This window comes from Oncorhynchus mykiss, chromosome 18 (genome assembly GCF_057628025.1).
Source record: "Oncorhynchus mykiss isolate SJ-2025 chromosome 18, ASM5762802v1, whole genome shotgun sequence".
NCBI lineage: Eukaryota > Metazoa > Chordata > Actinopteri > Salmoniformes > Salmonidae > Oncorhynchus > Oncorhynchus mykiss.
The window spans coordinates 3,878,731-3,904,863 of record NC_143039.1 but is presented as its reverse complement, the minus strand read 5'-3'; the positions used below and the strand labels follow the sequence as shown (position 1 = coordinate 3,904,863).

General features: G+C 43.9%; 2 protein-coding genes and 3 non-coding genes across 8 annotated transcripts in view; 4 read left to right on the top strand and 1 right to left on the bottom strand.

Annotated features, from left to right (window-relative positions):
- The window catches only part of nufip1 (nuclear FMR1 interacting protein 1), a 31,334-nt gene extending 30,351 nt beyond the window's left edge, over positions 1–983 (bottom strand). For 2 of the 4 annotated variants that reach the window (XM_090206966.1, XM_090206968.1), the window contains exon 1: positions 465–983. In XM_090206966.1, coding sequence (XP_090063092.1) covers positions 465–675 — 211 coding nt within the window. In that variant the 5' untranslated portion in view covers positions 676–983. The remainder of the gene's footprint in view (positions 1–464) is intronic. The other 2 variants (XM_090206965.1, XM_090206967.1) reach the window with 2 other exon arrangements.
- Positions 984–2,674: 1,691 nt separating this feature from the next.
- On the top strand, positions 2,675–15,781 carry LOC110517259 (NOP58 ribonucleoprotein homolog (yeast)). Its single transcript, XM_090206964.1, has 12 exons — positions 2,675–2,825; positions 3,439–3,515; positions 3,663–3,715; positions 5,145–5,406; positions 5,696–5,760; positions 7,880–8,287; positions 8,499–8,662; positions 9,914–10,048; positions 11,349–11,410; positions 13,864–14,006; positions 15,118–15,239; positions 15,345–15,781. The coding sequence occupies exons 1-12, from the start codon at positions 2,781–2,783 to the stop codon at positions 15,396–15,398; spliced, it is 1,590 nt and encodes a 529-aa protein (XP_090063090.1). The 5' UTR covers positions 2,675–2,780; the 3' UTR covers positions 15,399–15,781.
- On the top strand, positions 8,341–8,418 carry LOC118947571 (small nucleolar RNA SNORD11B). The gene has a single exon (XR_005041809.1). It is a non-coding gene; the product is annotated as a small nucleolar RNA SNORD11B (small nucleolar RNA).
- Positions 10,110–10,193, top strand: LOC118947565 (small nucleolar RNA SNORD11B). The gene has a single exon (XR_005041803.1). It is a non-coding gene; the product is annotated as a small nucleolar RNA SNORD11B (small nucleolar RNA).
- Positions 15,782–21,598: 5,817 nt separating the features above from the next.
- LOC118947573 (U2 spliceosomal RNA) lies at positions 21,599–21,789 on the top strand. The gene has a single exon (XR_005041811.1). It is a non-coding gene; the product is annotated as a U2 spliceosomal RNA (small nuclear RNA).
- The last annotated feature ends 4,344 nt before the right edge of the window (positions 21,790–26,133 follow it).

Here is a 26,133-nt window from a genome sequence, read left to right as displayed (position 1 = left end):
GTTCAGTCATCACCAATCTGACACTTCTGTTCTGTTAATAATGATGCAGGATCTCCTCTGCCCAGATACTTGTTCAACCCAGACGTGAACCAGCATCTCCTCTGACCAGATACTGGTTCAACCCAGACGTGAACCAGCATCTCCTCTGCCCAGATACTGGTTCAACCCAGACGTGAACCAGCATCCCCTCCGCCCAGATACTGGTTCAACCCAGACGTGAACCAGCATCCCCTCTGCCCAAATGATAGATGTACATTACACGGGGCCAAGATTGGTCAGCCCTACTGACCTACCCCACTAAATGGCGTCATGAGGGTTTACTTCAACAGACCTGATTGGTATAGGTCATAGTAGTCGACCAGGGGCTCTCAGCCAGGCACGTGTCAACCTAGGGACCGTGCAAAGAAGCCTCTTTACCAGGCCGCTGCTAGAACCATAACTCACCTAGTTAGTATAATACTCACCATATGAGCCTCTGGGTCGACCTGGTCCGGGGCCGCAGTTCCAGTGTTCTCCCTGGCCGTTGTATCTCCACGGCTCGGACGGTGGCTCGTACCAGTTCCATATACCGGGCTGGAAGTTGCTCGGAGGTGGAAGGAACGTTGGCGGACTCACCATCGAACCCGGAGGAGGAGAGACAAAGTTCGGCGGAGGGTAGCTTCCAAAATCATTCATGATGTAGGTGGCGCCTCTTCTTCAATGTTTTGTGGATTAAATTCGTTTGTATAAATGTTTGTCCAGCTACGACCGCGGAGGTATAATAAGAACCGCTACAACACATGTGTGTTTCTGCTCCCGTTGCCGCGTTCACGTGATAGTCGTAACAAGGAAACACTGAAATTTCCGAATATGCAAGTATTGGTTGTACTTATGTACACGTGCCGCTTTCAACCAGTCAGCAAGTCGGACATTTCTGAGTTTCCTAGTTCCGACTGGCACATGAACGCCACAAGTTTACATCTGCAAAGCGTGTTCACCAGACTGAACGTCATATCCGCTCGTTTACAAAAACCAAAAACAATTCAATAATATCATTATTTGAAGTAACAACGATTTAGGCATAATGAAAATGTACCATAACTCGTGTAGTTTATGAAAACTAACTCATGTAGAATTATATCTGCCCTATGTACATAGTGATTGTACACTGGTCTCTTTAATAAGATTTACATACCGTTTTACCCACTTTTTATTTTATTTCGCCTTTATTTAACCAGGTAGGCTAGTTGAGAACAAGTTCTCATTTGCAACTGCGACCTGGCCAAGATAAAGCATAGCAGTGTGAACAGACAACACAGAGTTACACATGGAGTAAACAATAAACAAGTCAATAACATAGTAGAAAAAAAAGAATCTTTATACATTGTGTGCAAAAGGTATGAGGAGGTAGGCAATAAATAGGCCATAGGAGTGAATAATTACAATTTAGCAGATTGTAATTATGGAGTATTAAATTAACACTGGAGTATTAAATGATCAGATGAACATGTGCAGGTAGAGATACTGGTGTGCAAAAGAGCAGAAATGTAAATAAAATAAAAACAGTATGGGGATGAGGTAGGTAGATTGGGTGGGCTATTTACCGATAGACTATGTACAGCTGCAGCGATCTGTTAGCTGCTCAGATAGCAGATGTTTAAAGTTGGTGAGGGAGATAAAAGTCTCCAACTTCAGCGATTTTTGCAATTCGTTCCAGTCGCAGGCAGCAGAGAACTGGAAGGAAAGGCGAGGTTGGAGTAGCCAGGAGGAAGGCATGGCCAGCCGTTGAGAAGTTTCATATGTAAATACTGTATTCTAGTCCTGGTTCATCCCATAGAGCCCCACTGTAGAGGTGTCATTACACCCATAAAACCTAACGGTCAAAGAGGGAAATGGTTCCAATGGGTTTTCCACCATTCATTTTTCCCATTGGGGATTTTAGAAACACTTAAAATAAGGGCTGTGTTTCTTGGACAAGGTGATTTTTATCAATATATTAGTCTCAATTTACTCTCAGATTCGAAAATACTAATTATCATCAAAACAGACATCATGCAAAACTGCAAATGCCTGGAAGCTTCTGCATGTCATCTCTCGCTGACAACTTTGCTAACAGGTATTGTGTCAATTTAAAATTGTACAAGACAGTTCACAGAATGGTCCATTTAAAAAATGTGGCCAATTTATTATTTACTACGTTTAACTAACATTATATAGTTAATCCAGAGATTCTTATATATATATTTACATTTCTGTCTAGGTAGCCTAGTGGTTAATGTTGTGCCAGTAACAGAAAGTTCCCGGTTTTGAATACCCAAGCCTCCAAGGTAAAAAAAAGTATGTGCCCTTGAGCAAGGCATTTAACCTTAATTTGCTCAAGGGGCTCCGTACTACCATAGCTGACCCTGTAAAACAACTAACTGGTGTGTGACAGTAAACTTTTATATATACGTTTTTTTATTTTGGATTAATTCCTGGCTTATTTTGGGGGGATTTGCGTGTATCGTTTTGTACTGCAAGGTTTTACTGTATGGCACATGCACTGTTGGCGCTAGGAACATAAGCGCGATAACAACTGCAAAATACGTGTACGCGGTTCGCGACCAAAATGTTCTCGTCGGATTTGTTTGTCTCCAAATAGTTCACTCTGCCACTTCTCGCGATGTTAGAGAGAGGACGTGCTTCCGGGTGAGGCACACAGATCACCGCGTGGAACACATTCCAGTTGGAACTGCGATTAGCGAAGGCTTTCTAGGAGATAAGTTTGTTTCGGGTTTAAACTTGGTGAAAAGGCGTCAGAGATGCTTGTTTTATTTGAAACCGCTGCGGGTTATGCAATATTTAAAGTGAGTATTTAGCTGAAGTTATATTCTAAATTCTAATAATTTTAGATGGGTGCATGACAATTTTCAATAATTGAACCGGGTTCGCGGTGTAGCTAGCTAAATACGTTGTTTTCCTGGAGTAGCTAGATATTGTATTAAAATACAAAGTATTTCAATGTCAAGACCTGTTTAACATTGTTTATAGTACACATGGCTTCTCTATTTAGGTCGTCGTGGTAGTTCTCGCATGCAAACCTTTACCGCAACGAGGCCTTCTCATTCAACACGCTGCAGTTAAGCAACCACGTTGCATGTGGCAAGTTACCTGCTGGATATACAGATACTTTGCTACCTTGGACTTGGTTTTTGTAATTATGCAACTATTTGAACCCGTTCTATTTTCGAAGTTAAATACTTTATTTGTTGCCAATGTTTACCCAACATTTCAAATAAGCTTCTCTTCCAAGTTAGCATAACTGGTGCGTGGTACTTTGGAGGGACCGCGTGCTGGCTTTCTTGTCCCATATTACTGACGGGTTTTAATGACAACACATGTAAACCGAGTTGAGTTAATGCAATTAATGTATGGTATGCCCGTGTACTTGATAGGACTATAAACCTTTTTTTGTTTCAGGTCCTCGATGAGTCAAAGCTCCAAGAGGTGGACAGTTTATGGAAGGAGTTCGAAACTCCGGAGAAGGCCAACAAAGTGTGAGTTTTGGCCCCATGTCTGGAGAGAGGAGTGTTTAGATTCGAGGGGAATACGTTGTCAATGAACAGTAGTATTACACATTATCAGCATAAGGAACATGTTTCTGGAGTTGACAAATAACATGTCGCCACTATTTCTCCTTCCAGAGTGAAGTTGAAGCACTTTGAGAAATTCCAGGACACAACAGAGGCCTTGGCAGGTAGACAGAATACGTTCACCTCTCCTGTTGTTGCTCACTATAGTTTACCAGTTAGTGCACAAGGGCTGTCAGTCAAGGCTTCTGCATGCTTCAGCTAGGTGAACCAACAGTGTGTTCGCGTACTCCTTTAATTAAAAGACCGTTGCTTGAAAAATTAGAAAAGTGACAATCGTAGTGTTTGTCCAACTTGAGAAGCCATAGCCAGTATACACTTCCTCAAACTAGTCAGAAATAATTGAAGATGGCTCAAGAAATATCATTTTCCCCCTTTTATTTTTACAATTTTAAATCTACGTAAGCTGTTAGGTGCAGTATTTATGAATTTGAAAATGTGCATGGAAAACGAGTATTGTTGAAGTGTGCACAAACACCTGACCGAAGACCAAACAAACACGCTGCTTTTTTCTGAAGCACTAACTATTCCCAACTGTTTGGCAGAAGCCTTTAGGTGTTCAGCAGTATTCCTCACTACCACTGAGACCACAGCTAACCTTAACCATCATAACAAACACTGACAGCAGCCGGTTGTTGAACTTACCCCCTAACAATGTTGTCTATGAATAAATGCATATTACTAATGTCCTGTGTCTAAATGTTGGAACTATAACAGTGGTTTGTATATGTAGTGTATGTGGACACCCTGTCAAATTAGCGGATTCGGCTATTTTAGCCACATCCGCTGCGGACAGGTTTATCAAATCGAGCACACGGCCATGCAATCTCAATAGACAAACATTGCCGTCAGAGCAGCTCACAGATCACTGCACCTGAACATAGCCCATCTGTAAACAGCCCATCTACCTACCTCATCCCCATACTGTATTTATTTATTTATCTTGCTCCTTTGCACCCCAGTATTTCTAATTGCACATTCATCTTCTGCACATCCACCATTCCAGTGTTTAATCGCTATATTGTAATTGCTTTGCCACCATGGCCCATTTATTGCCGTACCTCCCTTATCTTACTTCATTGCACTCACTGTATATATACTTTTTCTATTGACTGTTTTGTATATTCCATGTGTAACTCTGTATGTGTCAAATTGCTATGCTTTATCTTGGCCAGGTCGCAGTTGCAAATGAGAACTTGTTCTCAACTGGCCTACCTGGTTTAATATAAGTGAAATATATATATATATATTTATATTGGCAATAGAATGGCCGTACTGAAGAGCTCAGTAACTTCCAATGTGGCACAGTCATAGGATGCCACCATTCCAACAAGTCATTTTGCCAAATTTCTGCCTTACTAGAGTTGTCCCGGTTAACTAAGCGCTGTTATTGTGAAGTGGAGACGTCTAGGAGCAACAACGGCTCAGCCGCAACGTGGTAGACCACACGAGCTCACAGAACTAGACTCCCGGGTGCTGTAGCGTGTACACGTCTCTCCTGTCCTCATGTTGTAACCGTATCTCTCCTATGTCCAGCGGCCACGGCCATGACGGAAGGGAAGATGGGGAAGAGTCTGAAGAAGGTCCTGAAGAAAGTGGTGGCTAAAGAAGCTCATGAACAGCTGGCCATCAGCGACGCTAAGCTGGGGGGCGTCATCAAGGAGAAGTTGAACCTGAGCTGTGTCCACAGCCCTGCGGTGGCAGAGCTGATGAGAGGCATCAGGACACAGATGGAGTCCCTGATCACTGGGCTGCCCCCCCGGGAGATCAGTGCCATGTCTCTGGGACTGGCTCACAGGTAGGGTGGAACACAGACAACGCTTGGTGTTCTGGATTTATTAGGATCCCATTAAATGACGCCAACTAGTCTTATAACAAAAGACATTACAAACATTACAAGCCTTTATAATTTACTCACATCAATATGTAGTGTGTGTGTTGCCGATGATTATATCATGCTGTCTGAAACCTCGTGTGGATTTCCTCAGCATTCGTCACTACCCCTGAGGCAGCACCTCCCTCTGTCGTATTCATAGAAGAACTGAAAGGCTGCTATGGCAGATCCTGACCTGTTTCTGTTTCCTCAGTTTGTCCCGCTACAAGCTGAAGTTCAGCCCTGACAAAGTGGATACCATGATCGTTCAAGCTATCTGTAAGTACCTCCTCTTAGACCAGGGATGGGCATCTTTGATGGGGGTGGGGGCCGCAAAACATCTCACATCAGTACCCCCCCACCTTGCAAGCAAAACATTTTAGCGGCCCCCTCGCGTGACAGTGAAGAGAATTTAACTTTTAGCGTTCATTTCCTACAATTCTGCTATAGACTGTAGGCACATTAGTGCAGTTTAAGATGACTGATCAATGGGCCCTGGTCGGTAATTCGACTACTGTGATTGATAAATTAGTCGAGCGGTTAACTTAACAATAACACAGTAAAATGCTGACAGGCCAATGAAGTGAGTTCTCTCCCCAGTACAGGGATGTGGGTCCGCGGGCCTACAGGAGGTGGGCCAGTGGAAGCCTGTTGCTCATCCCTGTCTTACTCTGTCCATGTAAAGGGACAATATAAAACAAGGACACTTTTATACAGACAAATGAAACACATAACACTTGATTATCTGTAGACAGGCGTGACTAGTATTATGGTCTGTAGACAGGCGTGACTAGTATTGTGGTCTGTAGACAGGCGTGACTAGTATTGTGGTCTGTAGACAGGCGTGACTAGTATTGTGGTCTGTAGACAGGCGTGACTAGTATTGTGGTCTGTAGACAGGTGTGACTAGTATTGTGGTCTGTAGACAGGCGTGACTAGTATTATGGTCTGTAGACAGGCGTGACTAGTATTGTGGTCTGTAGACAGGCGTGACTAGTATTGTGGTCTGTAGACAGGCGTGACTAGTATTGTGGTCTGTAGACAGGTGTGACTAGTATTGTGGTCTGTAGACAGGCGTGACTAGTATTATGGTCTGTAGACAGGCGTGACTAGTATTGTGGTCTGTAGACAGGTGTGACTAGTATTATGGTCTGTAGACAGGTGTGACTGATATTATGGTCTGTAGACAGGTGTGACTAGTATTGTGGTCTGTAGACAGGTGTGACTGATATTATGGTCTGTAGACAGGTGTGACTAGTATTATGGTCTGTAGACAGGTGTGACTGATATTATGGTCTGTAGACAGGCGTGACTAGTATTGTGGTCTGTAGACAGGCGTGACTAGTATTATGGTCTGTAGACAGGTGTGACTAGTATTATGGTCTGTAGACAGGTGTGACTAGTATTATGGTCTGTAGACAGGTGTGACTAGTATTATGGTCTGTAGACAGGCGTGACTAGTATTATGGTCTGTAGCTCAGTAACCGGGGTAACTAGTATTATGGGCTGTAGCCCAGTAACAGGTGTAACTAGTATTATGGTCTGTAGCAGGGGTAACTAGTGTTATGGTCTGTAGCTCAGTAACAGGGGTAACTAGTGTTATGGTCTGTAGCAGGGGTAACTAGTATTATGGTCTGTAGCAGGGGTAACTAGTGTTATGGTCTGTAGCAGGGGTAACTAGTATTATGGTCTGTAGCTCAGTAACAGGGGTGACTAGTGTTATGGTCTGTAGCAGGGGTAACTAGTGTTATGGTCTGTAGCAGGGGTAACTAGTATTATGGTCTGTAGCAGGGGTAACTAGTATTATGGTCTGTAGCTCAGTAACAGGTGTAACTAGTATTATGGTCTGTAGCTCAGTAACAGGGGTAACTAGTATTATGGTCTGTAGCAGGGGTAACTAGTGTTATGGTCTGTAGCAGGGGTAACTAGTATTATGGTCTGTAGCAGGGGTAACTAGTATTATGGGCTGTAGCTCAGTAACAGGTGTAACTAGTATTATGGTCTGTAGCTCAGTAACAGGGGTAACTAGTGTTAAGGTCTGTAGCTCAGTAACAGGGGTAACTAGTGTTAAGGTCTGTAGCAGGGGTAACTAGTATTATGGTCTGTAGCTCAGTAACAGGGGTAACTAGTATTATGGGCTATAGCTCAGTAACAGGTGTAACTATTATTATGGGCTATAGCTCAGTAACAGGTGTAGCTAGTATTATGGGCTGTAGCTCAGTAACAGGGGTAACTAGTGTTTTGATCTGTAGCTCAGTAACAGGTGTAACTAGTATTATGGTCTGTAGCTCAGTAACAGGGGTAACTAGTATTATGGGCTGTAGCTCAGTAACAGGTGTAGCTAGTATTATGGGCTGTAGCTCAGTAACAGGGGTAACTAGTGTTTTGATCTGTGCAGCTCTGCTGGATGACCTGGACAAGGAGCTCAACAACTACATCATGCGCTGTAGGGAGTGGTACGGCTGGCACTTCCCTGAGGTGGGGAAGATCATCACTGACAACCTGGCCTACTGCAAGAGTGTCCGGAAGATAGGCGCTCGTACCAACGTGGCAACCACCGACCTGTCTGAGCATCTCCCCGAGGAGGTGGAGGCAGAGGTCAAACTGGCTGCAGAGATCTCCATGGGAACGGAGGTGTCAGAGGAGGACATCGGCAACATCATGCACCTGTGTGACCAGGTGATAGAGATTACAGAGTACCGCACCCAACTGTACGACTATCTGAAGAACAGGATGATGGCTATCGCTCCCAACCTGACTGTCATGGTGGGGGAACTGGTAGGGGCACGGCTCATCTCACATGCTGGTGAGTCATGATCTAACGGCCAATCACACCAGCAGGAATCATTCACAACACAAAACAAGCAGTGATTATGATGACTATGTCACAATCCTGAAACCTGATGCTTTTCAGTCACTACCTCATCTGAGCTTGAATTAAAACCTTTTACCTGGACACCTGTAGTAGGCAGCTGGAAACGCCCAAACTGCTCCTAAATGCTCTGGTTCTCTGACAGGGTCCCTGTTGAACCTGGCCAAGCACCCGGCCTCCACAGTCCAGATCCTGGGAGCAGAGAAGGCCCTGTTCAGAGCCCTGAAGACGCGCAGAGACACGCCCAAATATGGTCTCATCTACCACGCCTCTCTGGTGGGACAGACCTCGGCCAAGAACAAGGGCAAGGTGAGGCTTTTGTTCCAGCCATCACTAGAAGTAGAATGTCTATCCACACTACAGTACTGCTGTCATGTTCCAGGTGTGATCTAGTTCTAATCAGAATATCTCTCCACACTACACTACTGCTGTCATGTTCCAGGTGTGATCTAGTTCTAATCAGAATGTCTCTCCACACTACAGTACTGCTGTCATGTTCCAGGTGTGATCTAGTTCTAATCAGAATATCTCTCCACACTACAGTACTGTTGTCATGTTCCAGGTGTGATCTAGTTCTAATCAGAATATTTCTCCACACTACAGTACTGCTGTCATGTTCCAGGTGTGATCTAGTTCTAATCAGAATCTCTCCACACTACAGTACTGTTGTCATGTTCCAGGTGTAATCTAGTTCTAATCAAATCAAATCAAATTTTATTTGTCACATACACATGGTTAGCAGATGTTAATGCGAGTGTAGCGAAATGCTTGTGCTTCTAGTTCCGACAATGCAGTAATAACAAGTAATCTAACTAACAATTCCAAAACTACTGTCTTGTACACAGTGTAAGGGGATAAAGAATATGTACATAAGGATATATGAATGAGTGATGGTACAGAGCAGCATAGGCAAGATACAGTAGATGGTATCGAGTGCAGTATGTACAAATGAGATGAGTATGTAAACAAAGTGGCATAGTATAAAGTGGCTAGTGATACATGTATTACATAAGGATACCGTCGATGATATAGAGTACAGTATATACGTATGCTAATGAGATGAATCATGTAGGGTAAGTAACATTTATATAAGGTAGCATTGTTTAAAGTGGCTAGTGATATATTTACATTTCCCATCAATTCCCATTATTAAAGTGGCTGGAGTTGAGTCAGTGTCAGTGTGTTGGCAGCAGCCACTCAGTGTTAGTGGTGGCTGTTTAACAGTCTGATGGCCTTGAGATAGAAGCTGTTTTTCAGAATGTCTCTCCACACTACAGTACTGTTGTCATGTTCCAGGTGTGATCTAGTTCTAATCAGAATGTCTCTCCACACTACAGTACTGCTGTCATGTTCCAGGTGTAATCTAGTTCTAATCAGAATATCTCTCCACACTACAGTACTGCTGTCATGTTCCAGGTGTAATCTAGTTCTAATCAGAATATCTCTCCACACTACAGTACTGCTGTCATGTTCCAGGTGTGATCTAGTTCTAATCAGAATATCTCTCTACACTACAGTACTGCCGTCATGTTCTAGTCGAGCTTCTTTCTCTCCTCTCAGATCTCCAGGATGCTGGCAGCCAAAGCATCTCTGGCGATCCGCTACGATGCCCTGGGAGAGGACACAAATGCTGAGATGGGAGTTGAGAACCGTGCCAAGCTGGAGGCCAGACTACGCCACCTAGAGGAGAAGGGAGTAAGTAGCTCTCTCTCTGCCCCTTACTGCTAGAGGCCCAAAACAACCAGCCCACATGAGATGCCAAGCAGTGATGATGATGACTAATGTCAACAGTCCTGAAACTACCTGATGCTTTTCAGTCACTACCTCATCTGAGCTTGCATTAATAACCTCGCTGGTGTACGTTGGACGCTAGCGTCCCACCTGGCCAACATCCAGGGAAATTGCAGAGTGCCAAATTCAAAAACAGAAATAATCATTATTTAAAAAATCTGAAAACATACAAGTGTTATACATAGTTTTAAATATGAACTTCTTGTGAATCCAACCACGGTGTCAGATTTCAAAGAGTCTTTACGGCGAAAGCATACCAATGTGATTATTTGAGAACATCGCCCAGCAGACAAATCATTACAGAACGGTAACCAGCCAAGCAGTTACACAGGTCAGAAATAGAGAGAAAATGAATCCCTTACCTTTGATCTTCATATGGTTTCACTAAGACTTTCATTTATTCAATAAATGTTCCTTTTGTTCGATAGTCTCTATATCCAAAACCTCCGTTTTGTTTTCTTCAGTAATCCACAGCTCAAACAGTTACAACAGGCAGACAAAATATCCCCATTCATAGAAACATGTCAAACGATGTTTTATATTCAATCCTCAGGTTGTTTTTAGCCTAAATAATCGATAATATTTCAACCGGACAATAACGTTGTCAATATAAAAGGTAAACAAGAAAGGCACGTTCTCGGGATTGAGCACGGAAAAGCTCTGACACTGTAGGGTCCAGTCATTCAGACTGCTCTTACTCCTGCATTTTTCAGAATAACAAACCTGAAACCATTTCTAAATACTGCTGACATCTCGTGGAAGGCATAGGAACTGCATAGCAACAGAGTCATAAGTCAATGGATACTGTAATGGCATTGAATAGAGAACTAGAACAAACAAACAAAAATCTACTTCCTGGGTGGATTTTTCTCAGGTTTTTGCCTGCCAAATCAGTTCTGCTATACTCAGACATTATTTGAACCACTTTAGAAACTTTTGAGGGTTTTCTATCCAAATCTATGCTTATCCTAGCTTCTGGGACTGAGTATCAGGCAGTTTAGTTTGGGCACGCTTTTCATCCAAAATTCCCGAATGTTGCCCCCTACCCTAGTGAAGTTAAACAGTGATATCCTGCTAGTCCCCTACTCTGCTAGTCTCCTACTGTAGTCCCCTACTCTGCTAGTCCCCTACTCTGCTAGTCCCCTACTCATCTCCTACTCTACCGGTCCCCTACTATTGTGCTGACCCTGGTTTATCCCTTCAGATCAGAAGAATCAGTGGAACAGGCAAAGCCATGGCGAAGTCTGACAAATACCAACACAAGAGGTGAGTTACCCAATACAGTAGTTTCCAGGTGTAACTAACCTTCTGTCGCGTCTCTCTGGTAACTAACCTTCTGTCGCGTCTCTCTGGTAACTAACCTTCTGTCGCGTCTCTCTGGTAACTAACCTTCTGTCGCGTCTCTGTGGTAACGTCGCCGTCTGTCGCGTCTCTCTGGTAACGTCGCCGCCTGTCGCGTTTGTCCGCTCTCTCTCTCTGTCGTGGTTAGAATGGCTGGTTCAGTGACATTCATTCATGTCGTTATAGGATAGATATTTTGGCTGTTGGTTTTTGCGTTCAATGATACCGAATTCCTAGCTGCAGACTAGTAATTAATATCAAAGACTTGTTCTATTCTGTCGGTATCGATAGTCTTAAGAGTTTAACCACGTGGTATGGTTAAAAGATTCAGCCATCTACTCAAACCTGGGCCCTCTTGTGGTAAGCTGGTCTGCAACCTTTAGCCATCTTGTAATTGAGGTGAGCTGGTCTGGTGATAGAAAACCCGGGTTTTATTCGGAAGAGCAGAAAAGGGCCTGTCCCAGGACACCAGACCATAACTGTGCTCATGGGCGGTCCTCTGATTTAGTTAAACTCCAAAGGGAATTGGAGTTTCCTTCATTAAACAGTCCAAAATCACATTACACAATTTCACAAAGAGTATCATCCTCATTCATCTTATACATTAATTAGATGTACGCCTCATATCTGAAGCTATTGTATAAACATTTGTGGTAATGTGGCCGTATTGTCGCCCATGAGTTTCACAAAATTGTACCAAACAGACCAGTTCGCAGCTGGATTCTTCACTGATCTTTTATACCTTCTCCAGAACATAAATGTTGTTTGGTTCTCCAGTTCTGTGAGGTCGAAGAAATTCCTTTGTTCTCTCTATGAAAACTCACTCTCTATATACTGTGGCCATGAGGAGATGATCTCCTGGAATTTACGACCTCTCTGACCACAGCAGCCTGGTTTTAGGAGACAGAGGGGGATGGTGCTCGCTGTACCCAAAGAGGGTCATGACAACCGATAGTTGTCGTTCTTTCGACCAAGGACTGGTTAAAAATTTTAAATGTGTCTTTTTTTCGTGGACATCGTTTGTTGGAGTCAAATCAACTACATGCGCTAAGCTCCCGAACCCCGAGCTCCCTGTTAGATGAAATAATACATAAATGACTGGAGGGAGCCAGAGATCAAGATGTTAACCTGACCATCCTCTGGTCCTGCTGGCTTTCTCTGATTCTGGCATTACTCTCCTGAAGGTGTCGGTAATGGGCAACACGAGGAGTCTGCAACCTTTCATGTGGATTTTATCTTAGGCTGTCATTTCTACTGATCTGCAGTTATCGCTTTCATGTGCACCTTTCTGGTTAAATAAAATGTATTTTCAGTCATTCATGTGGTTAATCAAAATTATATTTAAGTGATACAAACCTAAAAAGTAACTTCCATTGGAAATGTGTAAAAATGGCCTAAAGCAAACAAATAAAACATTGTGGCCTGCAGGTATAAAATGTCCTGATGGAAATTATCATATGAATCGCACATGGCCTGTCTGCAATGAACTTGAAGCATTGTATCAACTTGGTCTGGGGGGGGAGGCCCTATGCTCGCAACTTGGTCTGGGGGGGGGCATGCTTGAAATATTTAATAAAATATTCTGGGCCCTGTTTCCCCCGCCAGTGAGCTCGGGACAGACAGCTGTAGGCTATTTGATCAAGATATAGGAAGTAATCAGGTAGCCCTATTTTATGAGGTTTCCATTGGATCCGAGCATGACATGAGTGGTCAAAAAGGAGAGAGCTGGGAATATTTTTCAAATACATTGAGGAACTTTTGTAATTCTCAATGGATGGTAAACGGTATGTTTGCTTGCTGTTTTGAGGTGACAAAGCATTACTTTGAGCCCATCAGAAATACTATCAGATGGGCACATTTGTAAGCCTACATTCGCGCTCAGGCTAGGCAGCATATAGGTCTACTTCTATGCGTTTGCGTTCTTACTCAACATTGACAGGAGCGCTGCCAAACAAAATAATGACTAAATTAACTGGTAAATGGAATGCTACAAACACAGTTTCTCTCACAAGTGTAGCATAGGTTGTGCACTCTGCAAACAATGTGTCCACTCCAACAATGAGAATGCTGAAAGACTAATATATTGAATGCATTAACTGAAATTACCATAACCAAGCAATCATTGTAGATTGTAAATGATAGGAATGAAGGGTAAATGTAGTACTGGTGGTACATGTAATGGGGAATTGATATACACTAACAATCAAACGCAAACAATTCACTGAGATGGTCGTGAATCAGAAAGGTGTCTCGTGTGCCATAAATTGACTTGCTACTGCTCGACTAAAACATCTTGGTCGACCAACAGCCTTTAAACCAATCAATCGACCGTCGGCTAATTACCAACTGTGCTGTTAACTAACGTTATGTCTCCGTAGTGATGTGAAGGTGTACGACCCCTCCGGAGACTCCACCCTCCCCTCTGTTTCCAAGAAGAGGAAGTTTGAGGAGGTGGAGGAGGAAGAGGTGGCCACACCGGTGACAGTCAAAACCAAGAAACCCAAGAAAGAACCTGTGGAAGGTCAGTTGAGTAACTCTTAGCCATAATCCTGTTGTATAACACAACCCATAACATGAGACCATAATACACCATCCATCCTGTTCTATAACACAACCCATAATATACCATCCATCCTGTTATATAACAACCCATAATACACCATCCATCCTGTTATATAACACAACCCATAATACACCATCCATCCTGTTATATAACAACCCATAACATGAGACCATAATACACCATCCATCCTGTTATATAACACAACCCATAATACACCATCCATCCTGTTATATAACACAACCCATAATACACCATCCATCCTGTTATATAACACAACCCATAATATACCATCCATCCTGTTCTATAACACAACCCATAATACACCATCCATCCTGTTATATAACACAACCCATAATACATCATCCAGCCTGTTATATAACACAACCCATAATACATCATCCATCCTGTTATATAACACAACCCATAACACACCATCCATCCTGTTCTATAACACAACCCATAATACACCATCCATCCTGTTATATAACACAACCCATAATACACCATCCATCCTGTTCTATAACACAACCCATAATACACCATCCATCCTGTTCTATAACACAACCCATAATACACCATCCATCCTGTTATATAACACAACCCATAATACACCATCCATCCTGTTATATAACACAACCCATAACACACCAAACATCCTGTTATATAACACAACCCATAATACACCATCCATCCTGTTCTATAACACAACCCATAATACACCTTCCATCCTGTTCTATAACACAACCCATAATACACCATCCATCCTGTTCTATAACACAACCCATAATACACCATCCATCCTGTTCTATAATACAACCCATAATACACCTTCCATCCTGTTCTATAACACAACCCATAATACACCTTCCATCCTGTTCTATAACACAACCCATAATACACCATCCATCCTGTTCTATAACACAACCCATAATACACCTTCCATCCTGTTCTATAACACAACCCATAATACACCTTCCATCCTGTTCTATAACACAATCGATATCATGAGACCGGTTCTCAGCCGTCTGTTAAGTGCTATTGTCTCACGGTGCTTTCTGTTTTCATTCAGAACCAGAGGCTTCAACGGCAGCAGAAGAAACTCCCAAGAAGAAGAAAAAGAAGTCTAAGAAAGCCGAGGAGGAGGCGATGGACGTAAAGGAAGAGGAGGCGACCGTCTCTCCCACAGAGGAAGTACGTAGCTGATGGGGACATGCCTCCAGAATATATATATTCCTGCTCATCTAAGCCGTTCTGCCTGAACGAACATACTAATTTGTTATTTCTTGTGATTTACAGTCGTCAAAGACGAAGAAAAAGAAGAAAAAGGTCAAGGAGGAAGAGGGAGATTAATCTGGTTGGAGAAACTGTATTATATTAGGACTTTTAGTTGTCGTTGTATCTACCAGGGCCAGAGTGACTCGTGTATCAGCCTGACCGTTTAAAGACTAGAGAACTGGAGACGGAGGTTATTTCAGAATGACCAGCAGCTGATCTGTTATGAGACTTGATGATGGTGTATAAATCCTCCTGTGGATTTGAGTTTAAGATGAACCTTTAGTTTACTGTAAGCTCTTATTATTACTAATCAACTAAAGACCCAATAGACTGTCTACAATATCAATGTCCATGTTAAAACACTTCCTTCCTCCACTGGTTTAACGATGTGACTTTTTTAAAAGATGGGTTTTTCTGCTGTCTTTGTCCATAAGTGATTAAATCCATTTTCTCAGTCAGCGGTATTTCCTGTCATTCCAGCTGTGGTGGATTCAGACCCCTTGACTTTGTCCACCTTTAGTTACGTTACAGCCTTATTCTAACATGATTTCAATTTACACACGATACCCCCCAAATGACAAAGCTAAACAAGTTTAGAAATGTGTGTACATTTATTCAAAATACAAAACTAACATATCGCATTTAGTCACTTCACCCCTTCCTACATGTGCAAATTACCGCAACTAACCTGTACCCCCCCGCACACTGACTCAGTACCTGTATATAGACTCCACACTGACTCAGTACCTGTATATAGACTCCACACTGACTCAGTACCGGTACCCCCTGTATATAGACTCCACACTGACTCAGTACCGGTACCCCCTGTGTATAGACTCCACACTGACTCAGTACCGGTACCCCCTGTATATAGACTCCACATTGACTCTACCGGTACCCCCTGTATATAGCCTCCACACTGACTCAGTACCGGTACCCCCTGTATATAGACTCCACATTGACTCAGTACCGGTACCCCCTGTGTATAGACTCCACACTGACTCAGTACCGGTACCCCCTGTATATAGACTCCACATTGACTCTACCGGTACCCCCTGTATATAGCCTCCACACTGACTCAGTACCTGTATATAGACTCCACACTGACTCAGTACCGGTACCCCCTGTATATAGACTCCACACTGACTCAGTACCTGTATATAGACTCCACACTGACTCAGTACCGGTACCCCCTGTATATAGACTCCACACTGACTCAGTACCGGTACCCCCTGTATATAGACTCCACATTGACTCTACCGGTACCCCCTGTATATAGCCTCCACACTGACTCAGTACCTGTATATAGACTCCACACTGACTCAGTACCGGTACCCCCTGTATATAGACTCCACACTGACTCAGTACCTGTATATAGACTACACACTGACTCAGTACCGGTACCCCCTGTATATAGACTCCACACTGACTCAGTACCTGTATATAGACTCCACACTGACTCAGTACCTGTATATAGACTCCACACTGACTCAGTACCGGTACCCCCTGTATATAGACTCCACACTGACTCAGTACCTGTATATAGACTCCACACTGACTCAGTACCTGTATATAGACTCCACACTGACTCAGTACCGGTACCCCCTGTATATAGACTCCACACTGACTCAGTACCGGTACCCCCTGTATATAGACTCCACATTGACTCTACCGGTACCCCTGTATATAGACTCCACACTGACTCAGTACCTGTATATAGACTCCACACTGACTCAGTACCGGTACCCCCTGAATATAGACTCCACACTGACTCAGTACCTGTATATAGACTCCACACTGACTCAGTACCTGTATATAGACTCCACACTGACTCAGTACCGGTACCCCCTGTATATAGACTCCACACTGACTCAGTACCTGTATATAGACTCCACACTGACTCAGTACCTGTATATAGACTCCACACTGACTCAGTACCTGTATATAGACTCCACACTGACTCAGTACCTGTATATAGACTCCACACTGACTCAGTACCGGTACCCCCTGTATATAGACTCCACACTGACTCAGTACCGGTACCCCCTGTATAGACTCGTTAGTGTTACTTTTATTACATTTTATACTTCAGTTTATTTGGTAAATATTTTATTACTGTCATTGAACTGCACTGTTGGTTAAGGGCTTGTCAGTCAGCATTTCACAGTAAGGTCTACACTGTTGGTTAAGGGCTTGTCAGTCAGCATTTCACAGTAAGGTCTACACTGTTGGTTAAGGGCTTGTCAGTAAGCATTTCACAGGAAGGTCTACACTGTTGGTTAAGGGCTTGTCAGTCAGCATTTCACAGGAAGGTCTACACTGTTGGTTAAGGGCTTGTCAGTAAGCATTTCACAGGAAGGTCTACACTGTTGGTTAAGGGCTTGTCAGTCAGCATTTCACAGTAAGGTCTACACTGTTGGTTAAGGGCTTGTCAGTCAGCATTTCACAGGAAGGTCTACACTGTTGGTTAAGGGCTTGTCAGTAAGCATTTCACAGGAAGGTCTACACTGTTGGTTAAGGGCTTGTCAGTAAGCATTTCACAGTAAGGTCTACACTGTTGGTTAAGGGCTTGTCAGTAAGCATTTCACAGGAAGGTCTACACTGTTGGTTAAGGGCTTGTCAGTCAGCATTTCACAGTAAGGTCTACACTGTTGGTTAAGGGCTTGTCAGTCAGCATTTCACAGGAAGGTCTACACTGTTGGTTAAGGGCTTGTCAGTCAGCATTTCACAGGAAGGTCTACACTGTTGGTTAAGGGCTTGTCAGTAAGCATTTCACAGGAAGGTCTACACTGTTGGTTAAGGGCTTGTCAGTCAGCATTTCACAGGAAGGTCTACACTGTTGGTTAAGGGCTTGTCAGTCAGCATTTCACAGTACCGTCTACACTTGTATTCGGTGCATGTGACAAATAAAGTTTGATCTAAGTATTCAGACCCTTTACTCAGTACTTTGTTGAAGCACCTTTGGCAGCGATTACAGCCTTGAGTCTTCTTGGGTATGATGCTACAAGCTTGGCTCACCTGTATTTGGGTAGTTTCTACTCCTGGTGCTGTATGGACTGAAGCTGGCTGGTGATACCTGTTACCAGCATAAACTACCAAGTGAAGTTCTGCAGCAGTTTGGCACCACAGCAGCGTACAGCTTCAAGGCCTCTGCATCCTGCTGGTTCCAGCTCCGTGACAATGCATTTGGACAGTGAAGATGAAAAGGATTTCCTTGCCAATCTATGATTCATCATATTTACAGTACGTACGAGAACAGTGGCAATATCTGGAGGAAACCATGGAGCAGCTAGCCAGCCAAGCAGCACAACAACCTGGAGAACAGTGGCCATATCTGGAGGAAACCATGGAGCAGCTAGCCAGCCAAGCAGCACAACAACCTGGAGAACAGTGGCAATATCTGGAGGAAACCATGGAGCAGCTAGCCAGCCAAGCAGCACAACAACTTGGAGAACAGTGGCCATATCTGGAGGAAACCATGGAGCAGCTAGCCAGCCAAGCAGCACAACAACCTGGAGAACAGTGGCCATATCTGGAGGAAACCATGGAGCAGCTAGCCAGCCAAGCAGCACAACAACCTGGAGAACAGTGGCAATATCTGGAGGAAACCATGGAGCAGCTAGCCAGCCAAGCAGCACAACAACTTGGAGAACAGTGGCCATATCTGGAGGAAACCATGGAGCAGCTAGCCAGCCAAGCAGCACAACAACCTGGAGAGAGATGCCTAGCACACACATTATTTGAGTTAAGCTGCTTGTTCAATAAGATAGCATATATACCTTGTTATTAGCTTGTATCTATAATTGTTGATCAGTTAGGTAGCATGTTTACTACCAATACACTGCTTAAAACTATAACTGTTCAGAATGTGTTGGTTTACTAGTTAAAAAGAAAATAAATACAATCTAATTGTTCAATCATGTGTAAATGTATAATAAACACAGAAATCCCAAAACCTAGAAAAAGGAACATAGACAACCCACCCAACTCACGCCCTGACCATACTAAAACAAAGACATAACAAAAGATCTCAGGTCAGAAGGTGACACATGCAGGACAAGCGAACGGGGGAGCACTTTGATGTCTTGTTCGCAAAAGCAGCTGCTATGGCGACAAAGTTGGACCAACAACCTATTCAGATGCCTCACATCCGCAAACTTTCAAAGCGTTACACCGGTCAGGCTGCAGCCCAGTGAATACTCAGCCCACATCCATCCACATGCCCAGTCTGTACAGAGCCCAGTTCTACAACACCTTGGACACAGTGAATACTCAGCCCATATCCATCCAGATGCCCAGTTCTACAACACCTTGGACACAGTGAATACTCAGCCCATATCCATCCAGATGCCCAGTCTGTACAGAGCCCAGTTCTACAACACCTTGGACACAGTGAATACTCAGCCCATATCCATCCTGAATTGAATTCAAGACTTCTGCAGGTGCAGCTGGCCATGTTTGGGAATAATTATACATATCAAACGAGCTCAGATGTTGCTGGCATTATTGGGGAAATGGTGCCAGAGGTGAAAGGTCTCTTCAGTCAGGTGGAAGCTTTAGTAAGGCGTCTGCTGATGGTCCCTGCCTCCTCTGTCGAGGCTGAGAGGAGTTTTAGTGCCCCGGGGAGGCTTAAGACATGGCTTAGATCATCCATGAGTCAAACAAGGCTGAATAATGTGGCCATGTGGTACGTGCACTAGCAGAAACTGGACAGACTGGACCTGGACAGGTTTAATGGAAGCCTTCACATAGATCCAGTGGTGAACCGTGACTATAGGACCTCGGCTTTCAGAGGGACCAAAAATCTTCCAATACGTTGTGTCAAACTATAAAATCATAAAAATAACAGAAAACATAGCATCACTTAATGCGCCCGACATTATATAGTCTGTAGTCGGGCCGTTCTAGTGAAGGAGGAGCTTTTTGATGACATTGTGAACGATGACATTCACTCCAGTCGGCCCCATGAAGTCAGAACAATACAATAGCACAACTATTTCATTAACAAAATTAAATTAACAAACCAGCTATTACTTCCCATTGCAAAAATATATCACTGATTAGTGTGGTGAACGTCATAAATTAAAGTCACAACACAACAATGTTTCACAGTCATGTGAGGTCCTGGTGGACCTAATGGATAACAGTACAATAATTTGTGCTTCGGCTCATTAAATGGGGTTAATGTAGGGTTCATTAAATGTGGTTAATATTGGGCTCATCAGGCTCAGGTAGCATCAGATTAGAATGTTCATGCTGAATCAAAGCTCTCATCAAATCCAGACATTTATATGCGTTATAATGCTTTTGAATGACACTTCCAAGTTTTGGTGGAAACTACCAGGTTACCCGGGAGAAAAGTGATTTATTATCGTATAATACCGGGGAAATATTCAACCTTAATGCGCATACAGGTGGATTCACAAGACACCAATCAAGTAACTTACATATATAGTATCTTCATTAGGCCTAATGGCATTTTATGAAGTTAGTTATAGTGACTGAGTAAGTCTAATTATAAAAGTAAGCCTCCAAAGTGCCATGTTTCTTAGTTTATTATGTGGAGGAAACGTTTCGGCAGCCAGGACCATCCGCTCCTTAGCTCTCTTACTGCAGTCCAGTGCCATAGACATCTTTGAAGTTTGGCCTCTAGTAATTTAGGAGGGACACTTTATGAAGGCCTTCTCACAATGGACTTATCATTCAAGGCTCTACAGACAGATACAAAAAAAGACAGGCTATTTTTATTGTTCACGTTATTTTCGTTGACGATGTCCTGAAGTCAATTCGTTCAACATTGAAATGCAGTTTTCTGTACCACACAGGACAACCAGGAAAAAGTGACGGTCGGTGGAACTCTGGCGCCACCAAGTGGACAATTGCTTCAGTTCGTTCGTGGCAGCAATGCTACCAGATATACTTGATACAAGATCAAATGTTATGTCAATATTATTATCTCCAAATTGCCCCCCATCCCCCCCTCCCCACACGTAATATATTATTATTCCAATTTAGCTGTTGATCAGGTTAACGTGTTCTCTCATTTCTGATTGGAGGGCGGATGACCACGTCATCTTAGAACCTACATGTGTTACATTGTAACAGTCAAACGTGGTTATTCCTGGCGTTGATCAACTCCCCATCCATGCCACCATTTATTTAAAGCATTATATTTTTTATGGAAAACAAAAAGCATGCAGTGCTCATTTTGGTGTAACCTTAGTCGAATTTGACGTGTCGGAGAACGGCCACTTCGTCCCGAAACCATTGCAGGTATCGCTTCTCGGCCTTTTGGCTAAGATCAAGTGTAGTATCTGTTCTTATCAGTTTAATATCTGATACGTCCCCTATCTGGGGACCATATATTAAATTGATTTTTGGAATAGGGAGATGGAATAGGGGCTTGCTCCGTCCACTCCACGCATCGACCTGGTATTGCAGTACCTCCAGGAACGGTGCACCCCCTTTCATTGTAAAGAGAAATCAGACAGAGGAAACAAAGTTGCTTCGTTGGTCTATATCGTATTTTCACATTGAGCACATTGAACGTTAAATGACGAGACATAGGCATTGATGCGAGTGACCAGTCTTGTTCAGTACATCACAACACATCCGGGTATCTCAAGCACCCCGGTAAAACACAAGAGTTGCAGTAATGAACATTTACCAACAGATGGCATCACTGTGCCATCTTACACCCATAACATCTTCCATTTAATAAAATAGGACAGGAGGTGTCAATTCACTAACAAAGCAAACCTAGTAACAATTTCCAACATTAACAGTTTAGTATTATTTATTTATTTTTCTCAGGTAACAATAACACATTTTGATATTCTCTTCACTTTTATCTCTGTCTGTCAACAATCCCTGATGGGAAACCTACAGATTAAGTCTTTTTGGTGGCTGGCCCAGACGCCCGCAGCGTGAAAAGACAGGGGGCTTGTCTGCGAGGACTGCGGGTTCCCGCACAGGCGTGTCATCTCAACGTCTAAGGGGAATTGATGGGCGAGGGAGCGGCCGACCTGTGATCCGCTGGCTCTTCGCCCAGTGCCCCAGGCCCCATGTGACTTGCTGGGGTTCTGTCTTTTGTCATGCGAACCCTTTGGCCATCAGGGTTCTGAATAGGTGCTGGCTCAGCAATCCGAAGGTCAACCCTGTTACGACGATACATTGATCCATTCACTTCGACCAAGTGCAACTTTCTGTACACAGGATCCGAGTCTCCAGAGGCCTGTCCGGTCCCCTGGTAGTGGCTTCATTCGCACCGTTTCACCCACCCTGAGCTCAGGTAAGTCTTTTGCTGATTTGTCGTAGATGAACTTGGAGACCTGTCTTCTGTGACGTAGCTGTGCCGGGCTGCTATCCATGCCTTCTGTCGGGGTATTGCGCCACTGCAGGATTGCTTTCCAGGCATCTTTGCCCTCTCGCAGAGCCTTTTTGCAGAGGTTCTTTGTGATTTTTACTGCGGACTCCGCCTTCCCATTAGCTTTTGGGTGTAGTGACGTGCTCGAATTCCCATTCTGCAGCAAATTTTCGGAACTCAACTCCGGAGAATTGGGGTCCATTGTCTGGAATTACCCTATCTGGCTGGCCATATAGGCAAACTGAGCCTTGCAGCGTTTGATCGTTGTCTCTGCTGAGAGGTCGGGGAGGAGGTCAATCTCCCAAAAGTCTGAGTAATGATAGACTACCAGCAGAAAGTCTTTGCCACTGTGCTGGAAGAGATCTAGACTTACTATCTGCCAGGGGAGCATCGGTAGCTCGTGGGATATCATCGTCTCTCTCTGTTGCTCAATGGCATATTAATTGCAGACTGTGCATTTTTTGACATAGTCTTTGATTTCACTCTGCATTCCTGGCCAATACAGTGTGTCACGTGCTTGTCTGTAACAGGCCTCACCTCCTATGTGACTTGAGTGCACGCGTGCCAACATCTCAGGGCGCAGAGACCGGGGAATAACGACTCTCTGACACTTGAATATTACTCCGTTTTGAACACTGAGCTCCTCTTTGACTGGCCAATATCCTCTGACGGCTAAAGCAGTTTCTTCCTTGCAGTCGGGCCAGCCCATCAGAATCACAGACCTCAATGCCTGGAGTTGCTCATCCCTGTCTGTGTGCTCTCTGATTTGTATAAGGCGCTGGTCCGTAACATTGAGGTAGTCAGCCTGGTTGATGTGTTCAACATCCACTTGCTCTGTTTGTAAGCTGCACACTGCGTGTTGTTCATGCATGGAGCGTGTGTGAGTGCCTGATGCAGTAGCCCTGCTGAGCGTGTCACTCACATACATCTCTGGCCCTGGCTTATACACCACCTTGAGGTTGCAGTTTTGTAGGGCCAGTAGCATGCTCTGCAGTCGTTTTGGGGCATTCAGAAGAGGCTTGCTGAATATAGCAATAAGGGGCTTGTGATCTGCTCGTACAGGTAGTGGTGGAAGCGTTGGCATGCAAACACAATGCTGAGGCACTCCTTCTCTATCTGGGCATAGTTCTGCTCTGTTGGGGTGAGTGCCCTAGAGGCGAATGCCACAGGCTGGCCCTCCTGCATGAGGCAACAGCCAAGTCCATACTGGCTTGAGTCACTCTGACAGGTTTCGACACATTGTAGTATCCCAGTACAGGTGTCTGGGTGACCAGTTGTTTTATTTCCCTCACCGCTGCGTCATGTTTTGGGAGCCAATGCCAGATGGTGTCCTTGTCCATGAGCCTCCTCAGTGGCTCACACACTTCAGAGAGCCGCGGTAGGAATTTGGCCAGGTAGGTGACGAATCCGACGAAGCGCTGCACTGCCTTCACGTCAGATGGGTGGGGCATTTCCAAGACAGCCTTCACTTTTTCAGGATCCACCTTCAATCCGGTGGAGGACAAGATGTGCCCATGAAAGCGGACCTCTGGCACTGTAAAATTACGCTTTTTTATGCTTAGCCTTAGCTTGACCTGTCTGCATCTGACCATCAGGGCCAGCAGCTTGGCGTCATGGTCACATTCTGCCTCCTCATCACTGTCCCCACAGCCCACTACGAGGATGCCATCTGCTATGGGTTCCACGCCACTGAGCCCCATCAACAGCTCATGCTGTTTCCGCTGATACACCTCTGGAGCCACAGAGACACCAAACGGAACTGACTCGACCGGTGCGTTGAAGACATCATGGTCATGCTTAGGACGTCATGCTTAGGAGTGTCTCCTTGCTCAGGGGCCCAGCCTGGACTTTGTCTATAATGTTATGATCAGCTGGGATGGTGAAGTTAATAAGCCCAAGGCACTCGCATGTAGAACCTGACAGTAATGGCTGTTGACTAGCCTCAACTATTTCAAATTCAAGGGTGTATTTCTGGCCACGTAAAACACACTCTGTCACAAACAGGCCTAAAGAGGTCATGAACTGGCCTGAATACAGTTTCAGCTTGGTGCTACTCTGTGAGTTTGTCTCTGGGCGCGAGCCTCCTTTTGTCTTTAAGGCTCATAACGTTGCATGTGGCCCCTGAATCTAGCTGGCATTGCTGTGGTTTATTATTAAGTAGCAGAGTGACAAACCACTTTTGTCCTTTTGCTCTCACTGCCCCTATGCACTCGCTAGCATATACATCCTCTGTGCTGTCGTTCCCTTCATCTGTGTTTGTTTCCATGGAGTGCACTTTACCATCCTTTCTCTTGCTTTTCATGCAGACCCTTGCGAAGAGATTAGCTGTACCACAGGATTTTCATATTTTTCCATAGGCTGGGCAGTGTTCTTTTCCTCGTCCATGAGAAATGCCACAATATCGGCATGTATTGGGGTTGTCTACTGCAGAGTTGGCTGTAGTATTAGCATTAGCTGTGGCAAAGGGGAATTTCTTTACTGGCTGCCTGAATGTAGCATTGACATTGTCCATATGTTGCCTTTCTAGCTCCATGGACCTTATCCGTATATCAGTAAGCTCTGCTGCACGGCATGTCTCCACTGCCAAGGCCAGCGTCAGGTCACGTTCTCTCAGCAAATGTCTGCGGGTGCCCTCATCAGTTATGCTAAAGTCATGTACTGGTAACATGGACTGTCTCGCAAGCAACTGTCTGTATGTATTAGTTTCTCTCAATCACATACAAGCATTTCTTTGGAACAATGTTGTCGATTTTCAAAACAGAGTCCACAAGACACACAACTTTTGCAAAACAGTAAATGCATTTCGAAAATGTAGTTGTTTTTTAAACACATAAAAACATTCATAAAAAATATATTGTACCGTCAAAATTGCAAATACATTCATCAACATAACACAACTGTACGCAAAAATATGAACCCATCTGTACGTATCTCTGGAGTGCAAGAGCAGACAAAACAGAAAGTTAGTCTCTTTTGAAAATCCCAGTAGATCCATAAATGTTCTTTGCAGTCACTAAATCATGATCAACTACCGAAAGGTGCAGAATTATGGGCAATTACTCTCCTTTTATGCATATTGCACCAAACTATTTCATATACATCTGATTTGATTCCTGATAACAAATTAAATACAATTTGATTTAAAGCTTTTTAAAAAATGTATAAACTAGCCCAGAGCCATTCTTAGATAGCCTGTGGTTAAGAACAATGCAGTGTGAAAAGGCCTTTTAACATGCATTGCTGGCTATCGTAGCGTCTATAATATTCCGTCCATAGCCAGAACATTTTCCTAAATATGCTAAGGTAATGTGGTGCTCGGTGGCTGCTTTCAGGACAACAACAAAAACTATTTTATGTAAAAGCCTATTTTTGTGTGTTGTTGTTGTTGTTGGCTCCAGACAATACTAGAGGAGTAGGGAAAAGTGATCGACTTTTGCCTTTTCC

Excerpts from the sequence above, each read along its gene's own strand:
- LOC110517259 (XM_090206964.1), top strand. The coding sequence starts at position 2,781 with ATGCTTGTTTTATTTGAAACCGCTGCGGGTTATGCAATATTTAAA. Across the intron at positions 5,761-7,879 it reads CATGATCGTTCAAGCTATCT|CTCTGCTGGATGACCTGGAC; the intron begins GTAAGTACCTCC and ends TGATCTGTGCAG. Across the intron at positions 15,240-15,344 it reads CCGTCTCTCCCACAGAGGAA|TCGTCAAAGACGAAGAAAAA; the intron begins GTACGTAGCTGA and ends TGTGATTTACAG.